This window comes from Trichosurus vulpecula, chromosome 2 (genome assembly GCF_011100635.1).
Source record: "Trichosurus vulpecula isolate mTriVul1 chromosome 2, mTriVul1.pri, whole genome shotgun sequence".
NCBI classification, from domain to species: Eukaryota; Metazoa; Chordata; class Mammalia; order Diprotodontia; family Phalangeridae; genus Trichosurus; species Trichosurus vulpecula.
The window spans coordinates 214293323-214309304 of record NC_050574.1 but is presented as its reverse complement, the minus strand read 5'-3'; the positions used below and the strand labels follow the sequence as shown (position 1 = coordinate 214309304).

The following is a 15982-nucleotide window of genomic DNA, read 5'->3' as shown; positions in this document are numbered from 1 at the left end:
ATTAAAGAGATTAACAATAAAACGTAATAGTGAGTCTATGATGCAGCGAGAGGTGTCCTACGCTGGTTGTAGAGAGACCTGTGTTCTTATCTTAGCTGCATGCTCCTAGCATTATAGCACAAAATCATCCCAGATTATTCTCCAATAGTGTTAACTGTATCTAAACTCTGGAACAGTGTGTCAACTTGACAATAGACAAAAGACACTCCTTGAAAAGTGTATACACAGAACACTCTTCTGACTTGCTAAGTCATATTACTTAATATGTACTTAACAACTGCTGACTGACTGATTGGCTGCCTTTCCACAAGTGTTGGCATACCATCCAAGCACACTGACATACATAGAGAAGGGCAGATACCTGGAAATGAGTGAATGAATGAAAAGCATTTATTAAGCATTTACTATTAGCAACTAGGTGCCAAAGTAGATAAAACACCAGCCCTGGAATCAGGAGCACCTGAGTTCAAATTCAATATCAGACATTTACTAGCTATGTGACCATGGGCAAGTCACTTAACCCTGTTTGCCTCAATTCCTCATCTGTAAAATGAGTTGGAGAAGGAAATAGCAAACCACCCCAGTATCTTTGCCAAGAAAAGTCCAAATGGGGTCAGGGAGAGTAAAACGTGAACAAAATGACTCAACAACAACAAAAATGTACAAAGCACTTTTTTAAAGTTATATGAACACAAATAGAAAAATGAGACAGTCCCTGCTCTCAGGTACTACATTCTAAGGGAGTCTTCTTTTAGCAGTCTCTAGGAAGCACTAGAAGTCAAGGGACACTCATTAGTGACCTGAGTCTATTCTAGCAAGGTTTCCTGTCCAACATACAAAAGCCAAAACTTGTATCTCTCAGTCACCTCTCTTGATGTCCTGCAACCATCCCAAACCATTCCTTCTGTACTCAGGCAATACATAGCAGCTTAGGGCATCATTCTGTCAACCAGTTAGGAGTCATATGAATGGGAAAACCTTCCCAACCGACCTTGGTGGAGGTGTAACATTCATAAAATCATTGACCAGCTGGGGAATAGCCAGAGGAAGGCAATTAGGATGGTGAAAGGACTCAAAACTGTGCCAAAGGAAAATCAGTGGAACGAATGAGGCATATTTCGCCCATTGAAGGGAAGGTATGAGAGATGTTGTCAAATATTTGGAGAATTTTCATATGGTACAGGAATTAGACATATATTGCCTATCTGCTTACACCCCACCCCGACCCCCAATCTCCAGCAAAGAACAAGGTGAAAATTAATGAAGACAGAATTTTCTTCAATATAAGGAGTAAATTCCTAAAAACTGAGGTCTACAGTAAGGGAATGATCTATCATGATAGGAAGTACTTCTTCTCCACACACCCCTGCCAATGCCTTCAAGCGAAGGCTGGTTGACTATTTTTGAGGGTTAATTCACAGAGGGTACCTCTTTGGGTACACTTTATACTAAATGACTTCTGCAGACCCTTCCCCCACAGAAATTCTATGATTTTTGGTAAATCGAGATTCACAAGGTTGATAGCACAGATACTTTATTTTACTGAATTTTATGTCAAATGTATGGATTTTATCTTTGATTAAAACTGGCGTATTATTAGCACTATTCTTATGTCCTGATCATTGGGTGGGGCTCACAAACTGATATAAGGTAGGAGGGAGTGATTTTTCTGGAGGTAAATGGAGAGTTGGCAGAAATGAGTGGAAAAAGATCAGAATTATCAGTACATGAATATGTTTAAGAAAGAGATGATTTGAGGTTGAATTAACTAAGCCGTGAACTGTGCAAAACAAATGAAATAGGGATTGTGAGAATAAACTTGCACATGCATAGTTTCTCCTAGAAGAGAAAAGAGGTCCAATGAAGTGATTTCCTGTGTCAACCACCAGGTGGCACCATGAGTCCAGGGCAGTATGCAACTATTAGCTATTCATCATGTACAACATTTAGAAATCAGATGCTCATCAATCCAAAAGTCTCAATTTTCAGAAATTCAGAAATTTACGAAGCAACTTAGAAATGTGCTAAATGTCTCAATTTCTGAAAATAAAGCTTAATATCTAAAATATTTTGCATTGGAATTTTTCTCCCTGACTCATACTGACTGGCAATAAAGCCTAAGAACAGTATGACACAAAGGAATGAGTACTGGATTTGCAGGCAGTGGATCTGGGTTCATATCCACACTCCCCTGCTTACTACCTGAATGGCAACATTGAGCAAGCCACTCAACTTGTCTAGGCCTGTTTTCTCTTCTGTATTTAGTCAGCCAGCAAGCATTTATTAAATGCTAGCTGTGTGCTATAAAGTGTGTTATATCACAGGGATTCAAAAAAGACAAAAATGGCCTTGCCCTCAAGTAAGTCACATTCAAATGGGAGAAACAACATGCAAACAGCTATGGAAGTACAACATGGAGGTAATCTCAGAGCAAAGCATTAAGGTGGGGGGGCAGGTAAAAGTTGGGCAGCTAGGTGGCACAGTAGATACAGTGCCAGGCCTGGACAAAAAGATATCTTTCTGAGTTCAAATCTGTCCTCAGCCTCTTCCTAGTTGTGTGACCCTGGGCAAGTCACTTAACCCTGTTTGCATCAGTTTCCTCAAATGTAAAATGAGCTGGAGAAGGAAATGGCAAATCACTGCAGTATCTTTGCCAAGAAAATTCCAAATGGGGTCACAAAGAGTGAGACATGAATGAACAATAGTAGGGGTAAGTGTGGGATTGGGGGAGGTGAAGTAGAAAGGAGAAATATGTCTTGAAGAAGGTAGGATTACAGCTGAGACTTTAATAAAGCCAGTAAAGTCTGGAAGTGAACATAAGGAGAAATACCACTCCAGGTAGGGCCAGTGAAAATTCATGAAGTCAGGAGATGGAGTCTTGTGTGAGGAACAAGTATGCCAACGTCACTGAATCGCAGAGTATGTGGAAGAGAATCAAATGTAAGAATGGAAAGGGAGGAAGGGTCCAGGTTATGAAGGGCTTTAAGCCAGATAGAGGATTTTATATTTGATCCTGTGGGTAATAGGAAGTCAGTGGAGTTTATGAAATATAGGGTGACAAATATGGGATACCCAGGAGATAGATGACAGGTAGATAGGTAGATAGATAAATAGATAGATAGACAGATAGATCTAACAATCATCTGCATAGAAATGATAATTGAATTCATAAAATGAGGTGCTTTGAGTGATGGATTCCAGCTTTATATCTACAAGCCTATGAGCTAAACCTGGCCAAGAAAACTGAACAAAGTTGATACAAACTAGAATTATCTTTTTCTGATTTTAAAGAATGACCCAGTTCAAGATCACAGACTTTGCTAGTCATAATTTAGTTATGCAAAAACAAAGTATGTGGTAATTCCATGTGTCAGACTATGAGATGGCTAACGGGATCCCTTTTGTGCCCATCCGAGGACATAGCAAGGCATATGATGGTCTAGTGGAGTTAAACTGATGTGCTACTCCAGACATTGGTGCTGATACTACTTTAGACTAAGGAGTAAACAATGGGAGCAGGTGGTGATAAACAGGCCCCAGCTATATTTGAATATAACTATCGGGGTAAGATAGATAAGGACCCTCAGGTGGCTCTGCACAATCCTTTAATGCTCAGTGGATGCACCTCAGAATTCACTAGTCATTGTCTCTGTCAGAAGCAGAATCTGAATCAAGGTCCTCCCTAGGACTAGAGCTCTTTCCATTGTCTGGTACATTCTTAACTGAGCAGGTAAGTCTTTGACAACAACTTCAACGAGTGTTTTATTATGTCCAGTGCCAAGTGGTATAAGGATACAAAGATTAAATAATCTTTGTCCTCATGGAGTTTACAGCATAGTATGAGACTACAACGCATGGACAGACTAGCACATTACTGTGTGAGTGGAGTGAAAGGTCATCTAAACCACAGGATCATAGAACTAGAGCTGGAGAGGACCTCAGAGGCAATGAACTCTAACCCTATCATTTTACGGAATAGGAAATTGAGGCTGAGAGACGCTAAATGACTTGCCAAGGTCATGCAACTCTTGTTTGAGGTAGGGTTTGAACTCAAGGCTTTCTGACTTCAGTGTTCTAGAGCCATCTAGCTGCCCAAAAAAAAGGATCTTAGGACCATAGATCTCAAGCTGGAAGGTACTTTGCAGGTCATAGAATCCAACCTCTCATTTTACGGATTAAGAAATGAGACCCAGAAAGGTTAATTGGCTTACCCTAGGTCAGACATGTGGTAAGTGACAAAGTCAGAATCTGATTAATTGATAAAGGCAAAACAAGACAGCCTTTGCCCTCAGGCAGCTTATATTCTAAGAGGGAAAACAACATGTATAAGATTCAGTTCAATTCAACCAACTTTTATTAAATGCCTACTATGTGCTAGTAGATTGGGGACAGAAAACTATGTCAAAAAACTTTGTGTTGCGGACACAAAAAAATAGAAAAAATATGGTTTTTGCCCATAAGGAACTTACATTCTGCTGGGGGATGGACATGGAAGAAAGGAGAAGCAGAGTGGAAATTCACTGTGAAGCCCTTTAATCACTTAAAGGGTTTCTTTATGGATACCTGTAATAAAGTTTCACATTGTTAAATTGCATAATTACTTTGCCTTTATTTAGCACTACAGTATTTGTCAGAGCAAAGTATGATAAATGCAGTGCCTAAAATTAAACTTCTTCCAAACGAAAAAACAATTAAAAAAACATTTTGGGTTGGGACAGACTTAATTTGTACCATGTAGTGTTTGTTTGGTTTTTTTCTTTTAACTTAATCTAAATAGCTCCATGATTAGCAATGAGAATACCTGTTCAGGATGACAATTTTACATCTTCTATTGTATTTAGTTAAGTCACACAATGAAAACCTGAGGGGGTTAAATCTGTTCCTGATGCTATATAATCTATCTGATTCATTTTGCTACTGACTAATCTTTCTTATATACAAAAATACAGCTAGCCCATTAGTTAAGTGCAAACCCCAAGTAAAGAATAAATAACAAACGAGCTTTCTCTACCAACACCTCAGCATGGTGTTTAAGAGCTGCCAAAAGCACTGTATAATCTATTGGATGGCTTAATCGTTCCCCACTGCACTTTTCAAAAGAGAAGAGTGGTTATTAATCCTGGTGTTCTCACAAAATTTTCACAGCAGATCTTCATTGAATAAATAGTGCTGTTTAGGTTACTAAGTATTCAGGTTTTATGTAACACTTAACTGCCAGGTTAAACAAATGGCCATGTGTTAGCAAGGAGAAAAAAAATGTATTTTGTAAAGGAAGCTATATTTTGTACCATATTAAACTTTACATTTAATTTCTAGTTTAGAAATTAAAAAGGAAAATAACAATATGGCCCTTAGATCTATGGTGTTTCCTCCATTTACATAGTAATTTTTTAAATAAATCAACATTTTTTCTTTTAAAATATTTCATTTCACAAATGAATGGAAGAGGATAACTCTACCTACCAGCGAAGCATTTTCTTTTGGTCAGTAGTCTACAAACATGCTATTCATCTTTACAGCAATGAATATCGTATAAGCTTCTAGTCACTGTTTGAAATCAGTTCATTTCCTAGGACATGGCCTGAAAGCACTACCAATATTTAGTTTGAATTGAACCCCTCATTGTTAGAACAGCAGAGTGACTGGCATATGCCTCTTGGCATTTCTCCTATCTCTCCAGTACCTTATAAAATGTTGCAATTTGTTCTGGCCAATTTGCACCTCACTATAGGTACAGCTCTATCTGTAGGACAGTGCTTTATTTATTGACTCTTAATAAATTCTAGTTGTATTGGATTGTATTAGAGAACAGAGAGACCAAAGATACAGATAATCCAAAAATTATTTGTATTTGACTGTGGAATATGTTTTCACATGTTCTGATGCTCTGAAGATTCACAATTTTTCAACCCAGTTAATGAATTTATTTCATTCAAAGATTTCACTCTACAATGCCCCCATTCTATGCTGGTCCTGTTTTTTTAACATCTTTTTGACGTTGGCAAACCACTTAACATTTCCAATCTTGTTTCCTCATCTGTAAAATGAGGTGGTAAACCAAATGATCTCTGAAGTCCCTTCTACCTTTCAATTTATGAACCCACTGCCTTGTTTTTTTCTAGTATACTTTTGGTTCAAACCTGCCCTAAGATAGATGAAATATTTCCTGGCTAGTTGGTTCTGTTCTCTTTCATTCTCCTGGTTGTGGTAACTATTTTGGACCAGTTCAGCTTCTCTAAGAAATCATATCAGGTCAATGTCTTTACTTCTGTTCATTTCCCATTTTTCAGAGTTGATCATTTGAATTTTAAAAGTCGAAACGGAGCTACTATGATCACTTACAATCTTCTTGTCTTTAAAATCTCTTCTTATTTAGTATTGATTTGAACCTGTGCTTTAATCAATCAGTAATCTGACTAAACACAAACAAGTGATCCTGCAATTACTCCATGTGTAACCAGTCATTTCTGATCCATTAAGATAGTGTTCTGTTTTTAATACAGTTCATTGTGCCATATCCAGCACATTTTTAGTATTCACAACTCACAGGGGTGAAGCTCCTAATTTGCTTTTTGACCTCTTTGATTTCTTATCCTCAGGATATATTTCCTAACATAATTTTCATAATGTTCTCCTTTGTCCACTTGCATCTTGGAGTCACCTAGTATCATGTTATAGGCTGGCTTAGTTTGACGAACTTGTCAAGGTCTTTGAAGAACTCCCCCTACTTAAAACCTCTGCACGTATGAGACACCCAAAAGGGTAACAGCAGTAACACATTTCCTTTAAGGAGACACATCTACATTCTTTGCATTTGCAGGACACTATACATGTGAGCCATCAGTAGCATGATTACAGGTCTGAGGATCCATGGTTTGGGTAGCCTAGGCAAATGTAGTGAGAACTATAGTCATCCCTAGAGCTACAGCATTGTCTTGGAGTAGGATGATCTACCTTCTAATACATTCTGCCTATGTTTCACTGTGCCAATCACTTACCTTCTCAGTGCCCCCAAGCAACTCTCTAAGGTATCAAAAAACTGATCTTCACTGATGGAGGAAGCTTCCTCCCTATACCAGGAGCTCCCTATACTGCTGAAATCACAGGAACAGGCCAAAAAACCTCAACAATAGATACTAATACATTAGCAGCTCTCAAGTGCTGAAATAAATCAAAGTCATGAATGGAGGAATAAAGTATCTTTAATTAAGATAACCAGGTACCAAAACTGCCACCCTGGGGGCTGTCCAGTGGATTTCCCAAGACCCATGCAAACGCTTCTTATACCTTTAGGAAGAGAGGGGAAGAAGGCAGTATGAGGTAGCAAGGCTTGGTCATGAGATCCCAGTGGCCCATGGCGTCCCAGGCAAGGAAAACTACTTCATTCTGGTTGCTCTGCCCTTCATGCCATGAAGGCCAATGGAAAGAGGCAAGGGACAAAAGAAGCAGAGATCCAGCTGGAGCTGGGCTCCCCCACAAGGCAAGATCTCAGGATGGGGGGACCTAGGGCGTAGTTCAGCTTAACCTAACAAAGAGTAAATATCTTAAGAGTAGGAATGTAAGGACATTACAGAAATTCTGACATTATAATAATCATTTAAGGGAGTGGCAGTCCATAGACATTTGGTATTAACAACTTCTGTCATTATAGTTACAATTTTCTGGCACCATTTCCCCCACTTCAAGGGAGTTTATATCTTAATAGAAGAAAAGAACATAACTATTATACAAGTTAGGAGAGTGGAGTAGCATGATAGATATGAGAAGGAAGAGGTCACTTATAGCTGAGGAAATCAGAGAAGCTTGCAGGAAGGAAGTGGTGGCAGAGGTAGCCCTTGAAGAATCAAAAGAATTTCAACAGATAGGGGTTGCTATTCCAGATAAGGGGGACAGCAAGCACAAAAGTATGTAGGTGAGAAAGGACAGGGCAAGAACAGGGAATGGCAAGGAGGCCACTTTCATTGTTAAGCAGACTATTGGAAGGGAATGGAAGTGATAGGGCTAGAAAAAAATTACATTCTCAGAAAATCTAATAATTACATGTAATTCTTTGAACCCACTGCCACCTTTTCCGCCATTCTGCCTTGTCACTACATAAATAGAAGGAGGCCACACAAGAATGGAGACCACATTATGTATTTATTTCTTTCATAGGTTGCCATAGCCAAAAAATTCATCACTTGTTAGCCAACTTTCTTACTAGGAACTATCAGAACTAGCTAGGCTAGGTCATGAATAGCAGTCTGTCACTGGGACTGTACTCAAAGCCTCTCCAGCTTAGCAGAGCTTACCAGTGTTCCATTGTGTTCCATTGGCATAGCCTTCAGTAAGTCATTTACCCGTACCCCCATGATGAATTCTCAGGGTAGGACTTGGGTGGATGTGTATGTCCTTGTGCTAGAACATGGGTTAAATGGATATTAAACTCAATATATAACTTTCAACACCTTCCCTTGTTAAACAAACAAATGAAATCAATTCACACTATGAATTTTTCCTTTTCATTTGGCTCTCTCACATGCAAAATATGATATGTGTGTATGGGAGGAAGAGGGTGGGAACAATCTGGTCAACTGAAGGCTTTGGTTAAATACATTTGATTGAGATTTAATTGTAAGTGATAACTAAAATTCGTGACCCTGGATCCGAAGATTCTTTTCTGTCATGTTTCTTGGTCCATCACAGGCTCTTCTTTCTAAGGCTTTTTTACTCATGAATCAGATTCAGTTTCTGACTAAAAATTGAACAACATATTTACCTAACAGAATTGTAATTAGTCCCCCAAAAGCTACTTCTCATCTGAATGGTAACATTTGTTATTTATGTTTTTCCATAGACAGAGCATTTGAGAAAAGTTGCCTTTTTTATTCTCTCATGAAATATTACTAGAACTAATTTGGAGCAAATCTATTGGATTTTTATTAAGTTAATCTTGAAAATGTGTGGGTTCTCCATATGTATTTCAAAGTGACATTCAATGTTGAATTTGGTTTAGTAGAAAGTGTGCTTACTTTAGAAATCTGAGCGTCTGCTGCCTTTTCCATTTACTGCCTGTGTGACTCTTGGGAAGGAAAAAAAAAACCTGAACCTTCCTGTTCCTCATCTGTAAAGTGGGAGGGTTCAACTAGAACACCTCTTAAGATCGGTGGTGTGCAGGTAAACTTTTAACAGTAGGCTCTCTGGAGGAAAAAAAAAATTGTACTCACAATAAACTTTTAAGTTTAAACTGCATTATTAACATTTTTTCCCTCACTTTCTTAATAAAATCCCTTCCCATTTTAAATATGTGATTCTATTGAGAAGTAGCTTGGCGTAGTGGATAGAGGACAGGTCTTCAAAGTTAAGACTTCAAAGTTCAAATCCTCTCTGACGTAGACTGGTTGTGTAGCCATAGACAAGTCACCTGCCTTCTCAGGGCCCCAAACAACTCTAAGACTAGAGCTGAACAGGTGCTCTGCATGCTGAAATCACACATCTCAACAACAACAACAAAGGATCCTATTATTCATCGTTTAACAGATGATTTTTAGGCTCCCCAGCCTAAACAATAACATTTTACAGATTATGTTTCTTTCTTTTCCATCCTCAGGTTCTATCCTTAGGAGCAGACGTCTTGCCAGAATATAAACTACAGACACCTCGCATCAACAAGTTTACTATATTGCACTACAGCCCTTTCAAAGCCGTCTGGGACTGGCTTATCCTGTTGCTGGTCATATACACTGCTATATTCACCCCTTACTCTGCAGCCTTTCTCCTGAATGATAGAGAAGAACAGAAGAGAAGAGAATGTGGCTATTCTTGCAGCCCCCTCAATGTGGTAGACTTGATTGTGGATATTATGTTTATCATAGATATTCTAATAAACTTTCGAACGACCTATGTGAACCAGAATGAAGAAGTGGTAAGTGATCCAGCCAAAATTGCAATTCACTACTTCAAAGGCTGGTTCCTGATTGACATGGTTGCCGCAATACCTTTTGACTTGCTGATTTTTGGATCTGGCTCTGATGAGGTAAGAAGTGCTTTATAATCTTGCTTTCTAAATGATATTATTAGAATAATAGCCTACTTTTAAAAAGCTTGGGGGGACTTTTTTTTTTACCAATTTTACCTCACAAAAGTTTCTATTTCACCTGTAAAATGAGACCATTTTTATCAGCTAGGATGAAAAAATAAGCATAATTTTTTATTTTTCTAGAAGTCTCTGATAGCTTTTTAAATCCATAGTAACAAAATTTTCTTTCTTTTTTGCCGAAGTAATTCAACTTCCAAATCCTCATCAATATGTTGAATGCAAAAAAAATGGTCATCTTTGTTCCTTCCTTTCTATCATTGAAGGACTTGGGGGAGGGAAAGTAAATAAGGGGGGGGGTGCCACTGGAGAAAGAAGAGGGCAAGAACTAAACCACTCTGAAATTTCTCCTTGTGTGACATCCTTTCTTTTGAACAATATGGAGGCTGAAGAGAAGCACCGCCCCCCCCCCACCGTGTCCCCCATCTCCCCTTCTCCAGTCCAGTCAAGAGCCATGCTGTGCATAGAAATATTGACAGAGAATAGGTGAGCCCCATGCAGTCCTGGTGAATGCTGCTGTTTGTTGCTGCCTTTGTCAGTATGGGAAGCTAATGGCCTGAGAGCTGGTAACCTTCCCATTTCTAAAATGAGTCAATGCACTGAAAACTGGGAATTTTCAAGCTAAATTATCTATGATCACAATAGTGTTTGGCCTAATTATCACTGTTTCAGAAGTTGCCGATGGAGACAAGAAGGCAGGCCTCCTTGGAGAGAAAAGTTACTAGACTGGAAAAAAAAAATCCTGACCTTTTCCCATTCATGGTTCTCTAGTTATGGCAGTCCAAATGAAAAGAAATGAGTCTCTAGAGAGGAAAAAGCTGTCTTCACCAAGTCCCATCAATTTAGCAGGCCTAATGGTAAATCCAAACTGGTGACTGTAAAAAACATTATTTACATGAGATTGTTAAGTGAGCAGGCTGATGAAAAATACTTCCTGGATATACTGAATTTAGAGAAGGGACAGGGAGTCTTGGGTAGAAGGCTGGACTCCAAGCCAAGACAACATGGATTCAGGCCCTGCCTCTGACAGGGCTCAGCTGTGTGATTGTGGGCAAGTCATTTAATCTTTCAGTGCTTAAGGAAAGTCTCTAAATTGTAGAAGTTGCTGATCAACAGAAATTCAGGTAGCTCCTTACACCCATGAAACCACCAATCTGGAACAACAACAGTAGGGCTTGAATTACAAGAAATTCAGAGAGCCCTTAGACGTCCTTGGGACATACCATCTAAGTTGCCAAAAATCATTCTGCTGAGCTAATGAACTCTAGCTAACTAAGATTAGGGGTAGGCGAAGCAAAGCAAGGGAAGTAACAGCTTGAGAAGTTATAACCCGTTTCACTTGGTTTGCACCTGAAACTGGTTGAGTGTATAACTCAACTCAGGGGTGGGGAACCTGTGGCCTCTAGGCCATATGTGGCCCTCTAGGTCCTCAAGTGCTGCCCTTGGATTATCAGGCAAAGGGCACAGCTTCAGGACCTCAAGAGCCACACTGCCTCAAGGCTGCAGGATCCCCACCCCTGCTCTAGGTAATAGCTATAAAATAATGTAATTTCATTAATTAAAAAGCTCTGAGTTGTAGGCATTATATACAAAAGGAAGTCTTTATTGAAAAAATGGTACTTGTAAAACCTCTCTAACTCAGATTTGTAATAATTTAAACTGGAAGTTTTCTTTAGCACTACCTATTGAATAAATGTATACAGGCTTGGCAAACAATTGAATATGTAAATGAGATTACACTAAGGATGTTTATCTATTTAAGAAAACAAACAAGACTCTTAATTTTCATTCAAATGATATCATCATATCCTAGGCATTTCTTTATGGAGTTATAGAAACAATGGTCTTAAGGGAGCCAGGACAGCTTTATCTAGAACAGATATTGCCAGAAAAATCTCATATCCACTTTTTGACAAGTTTATTAGAACTCTAAATCTATGTAGTTGGGAGACTAAAGTTTATCTAGATTTTAGAAAAGCATTTTAAAAAACCTAATTGTCACTATTCCTCTAAATGAGATATTGAGATGTGGGCTAGGTGACAAGTTCAGTAATGGGAATGAATGAAAAGTTGTTGTTTAGTCGTTTTTCATGACCCCATTTGAGGTTTTCTTGGCAAAGATAGTGGAGTGGTTTGCCATTTCCTTTTCCAGCACATTTTACAGATGAGGAAACTGAGGCAAACAAGGTTAAGTGACTTGCCCAAGGTAACACAGCTAGGAAGTATCTGAGGCCAGATTTGGACTCAGGAAAATAAGTCTTCCTGACTCCAGGCCTGGCACTCTATCTACTGTACCACTTAGCTGCCTTGAATGGATGAAAAAGTATTTAATAAATGCTTACTATATGCCAAACACCAGGGATAAAAATACAAAAAGCAAAGACTGTGATTAGGGCATAGATTCTAATAAGCTCAATTACACACAGTGAGGACCAGTGGACTGGGAAGGGGACTTTGGTCTGGAAAGTTACTGAAGAAGATTGACACACCCTATCTGAAAGCACAGTTCTTAGCTCCAGAAAGGTTGAGGGAAGGGGGAGGGTGCAGAGGGACAAAGGAAGGAGAGAAAAGCACCTGGTGATGAGTCTTGAAAGGATAGGATAGGAGAGTTGGTAGCACAGTGAGGAGAAGAATGGCTGAAGCTTTTATTCAAGTAGTCTAGAAGAAGTAGTTATGAATCAGGAGAGCCAGGGTGTAAGTTACTCCAAGGTGAAAAGAATGACCATGCCATAAAGAAAATGGCCAGAGAGTCTGGACTGATTCATGATATGAATAATCATGAATGGCTCAATGCTATGTTTGACCCAAATGTATAAATGGCATACTTAACAAATTTACAAAAGACAACACTAGGAGGATAATTAACAATGAATGACAAAGTCAGAATCCAAAGAGATCTTAGCAGGCTAGACAACTGGGCCACATCTAAAATGATGAAATTTAAAGGAGACAAATAGAAAATCTTCAGGACCAGATAGGAAAGATGTGGCTAGGCAGTAGGTCATCCGAAAATAACCTGGAAGGCTAATGCAAGCTCAGTGTGAGTCCAAAGTATGAAGCAGCTGATTGTTGTTTAAGAGAAGCTTAGTATCCAGGACCAAAGGGATGCTCTGATCTGGTCAGACTGCATCAGAACTATCATGTTTAGTTCCGGACACCATATTAGCAAGCGATTAGTATAGTGAAGGGTCTTAAAATCATGGGATGAAAATTGATCAATAGAACTGGAGTGGTTGATTTACCTTGGAGAAGATAAGGTTTAACAGGGGCTTGGTAAATCTGGGATTTGAAGGGCTGTCACATGGATTAAATATGAAATTTTTTCTGTTTGGCCCCAGGTGTGTGGGATGGATTTTACGAATCCAAAAATTAAAACAGAGGCATCTCAAGGTGAAAGTAGAAAGGAAAATTTATTACGATCCTGCAGGAAAGGGCAACCCGGACATCGAAAGGACTGGGGGTCCTCTCAGTGTCAGAGCGCGCTGGACACAGAAAATTGGGGTGTTTATATAGGTCCCTAACCGCAATTCCCCCTCCCAACCTCCTTCCTCTCAGCTTGCAGACGTAAGCTTTGAGGGTACAATCTGGACGCGATAAATCTACCCAGGGACAATGGCAAGGAACAAACAGTATGGTTATTTTTGACAAGCAGGTGACGGACATAACCTTCCCACTATTCTTATCCCATTCTCCAATCAATCTGAAGTGATAAATCTATCTTAATGACAATAACAATGAACAAATAGTTTGGTTATCTGTGACAGGCAGAAGCCAGTTGTTGGTTACCTCATCTTCACATCTGTGGCAAACTAGCCTTTCCCATCACCCATACATCTGTGACGGATATCCCCAGCACCCTTACACCTTGTCTCCCATCATTCATACCTGACTGGTCTTGCACGTCTACATTGCACCTGGCTTTCCGGCTTTTCATTCATTTTTCTGCTGAGCTGAGGGTCCCTTATCCTGGAGTCAGTACACAGGGGGTGAGCATCCTGTGTCATATCCTTACTTTCAGAGGATTTTATGGTTGCTGACTTATTCACCTCAACCCTTCTTTCTTTCAGGCCTCTCGCCATTAGGTAAATACACAGGATGCGAGCATCCTGTGTCCTGTTCTTAACCTCGGGGGCCTTACGGTCACTAGCTAAGCTTGTGGAGGGGAAAACATCTAAGTGGAGAAATGGCTTTACAGAAAGGAAAATATCTAAGTAGAGAAATGGGACTCACTATCCTACTTATTTCTATTTATCTGATTTGTTCCCTTTTATGAGAGGTCTTCACTCGTCCCACACAGACCCTCCTCTTTTATTTGCTCAATGAAGACCTCTCACACTAATCTTGATGTATTTTCTCCTGGAGTCTAATTAGCCTATTGAGGATATAAATTGGGTTTCTACACCCCCGGCTCCCATCTTGAGCCCAAGTAGCTGTTCTATAAGTTTGAATGATCCTTTCTGGGGGTCACTCATTACCCCGTTAAGTAAGTATGGGAAGGACTGATCGACACATTGACAAATCAAAGGGGCAGTCCCCTTTATCAATACAGATACAGACACCCAAAAGAAAATAATGATGCAATTGTCCCTTTAAGATTCAAAAAGTCTTTTCCTATACAGCTGTCTGGCATCATCAACGAAGTCCTCTGGCCCTTGGTATTTGTTCCACCCGTCTCCAGCACAGCATCCTGTCAGCATCTTCTTCTTCTTGTCTTCTTGTAGGAACCAGCTTTCTTCCATTCGCCTACAAAAGTTACCTCAACACAACTTTGAGTTATCATTTCTATAACCTTTTAGTCATGCCATGTTTCCTTGATAACATTTACAAAATAAACCACAAACCATTCCTTTAACATGACTAATTGTAACAAAACTTTAGACAAGCTTGATGTTAACCAAATAATATTCTCACAAGCACTTGACCCAATTGTGTCCATACCATTACCAAGAATTAAAAGACCTAACTTATACTAGACCTTATACAAGGCCCTTATAAACCACCCTTAATTTGTATGGGACCACACACAGGAACACTAGTCCCAGTCCTATAGTAACCTAAGATGTTCCTTAATCAATTATTTCAATAAATCTATTACTGTACTTACAAAACCTTCTGATTATAGAAATTTGCCACCAAGAGATCAGGAACTTATAGTCTAGTTTCCTGTCAACTCCAGGTAGAAGTTATGTCAAACTGCAAGCTGCATTGAGCCAGGCTCAAAGTCTGCCAAGCTTCAGCTAAGGGTCCCACCTCAGCATAGGCTGAACAGTTGCCCTCTTAACTTTACCATGAAATCATACCTGCAGTCCACGCCTGTCCTTCACAGGGCTGCTGCTGCATCATAGATCAGTGGCTCAGACAGCCTTCCTTGATATTCATACCTGGAGTTAGACTCAGAAAAACAGTCAGTTAACAGTCCCATTAAGTCTCTGAATGGCAAGTTTCAACAATCAGTTTCTTGAGGAACATCCTTAAAGTGAGCCTTAAGTAGCTTGTATGCATTTTCTCCCTTGTTCATAAAATCTTCCCATTAAGATCATAAGTTATTGTTCTAACACATTTGCATCAGTTTCCCAGACTCTTCTATTCTCCTCTAACTGTGCCTGACCTGAAAGAATGAGATATTCTTCAAGAACTGGTTCAAATATTAACTTCATCTTTACATTTTGGACCATGGAATGAATTCAAATTCAAATAGCCACATTTAACTTGTTCATCAATGCAAAAATATTTTACAACTTATCTCTCTTGAAGAGACTTACACATTGAAATTCTTTCTCCCAAACTGGAAATGTCTCTGATTTAATTCCAGTAATTAATTACACCATTTGTCTTAATACCCAATTGCTCTTACATAACCTTAAAACATTTAAGGGCCTTACTCCACATAGATACAGAGTAACTTTA

At 39.2% G+C, this 15982-nt stretch overlaps 1 protein-coding gene across 2 annotated transcripts in view; it reads left to right on the top strand.

Annotated features, from left to right (window-relative positions):
* KCNH7 (potassium voltage-gated channel subfamily H member 7) overlaps positions 1-15982 on the top strand; it is a 211612-nt gene that overhangs the window by 74170 nt on the left and 121460 nt on the right. For both annotated transcript variants that reach the window (XM_036746120.1, XM_036746121.1), the window contains exon 4: positions 9590-10015. In XM_036746120.1, coding sequence (XP_036602015.1) covers positions 9590-10015 — 426 coding nt within the window. The remainder of the gene's footprint in view (positions 1-9589; positions 10016-15982) is intronic.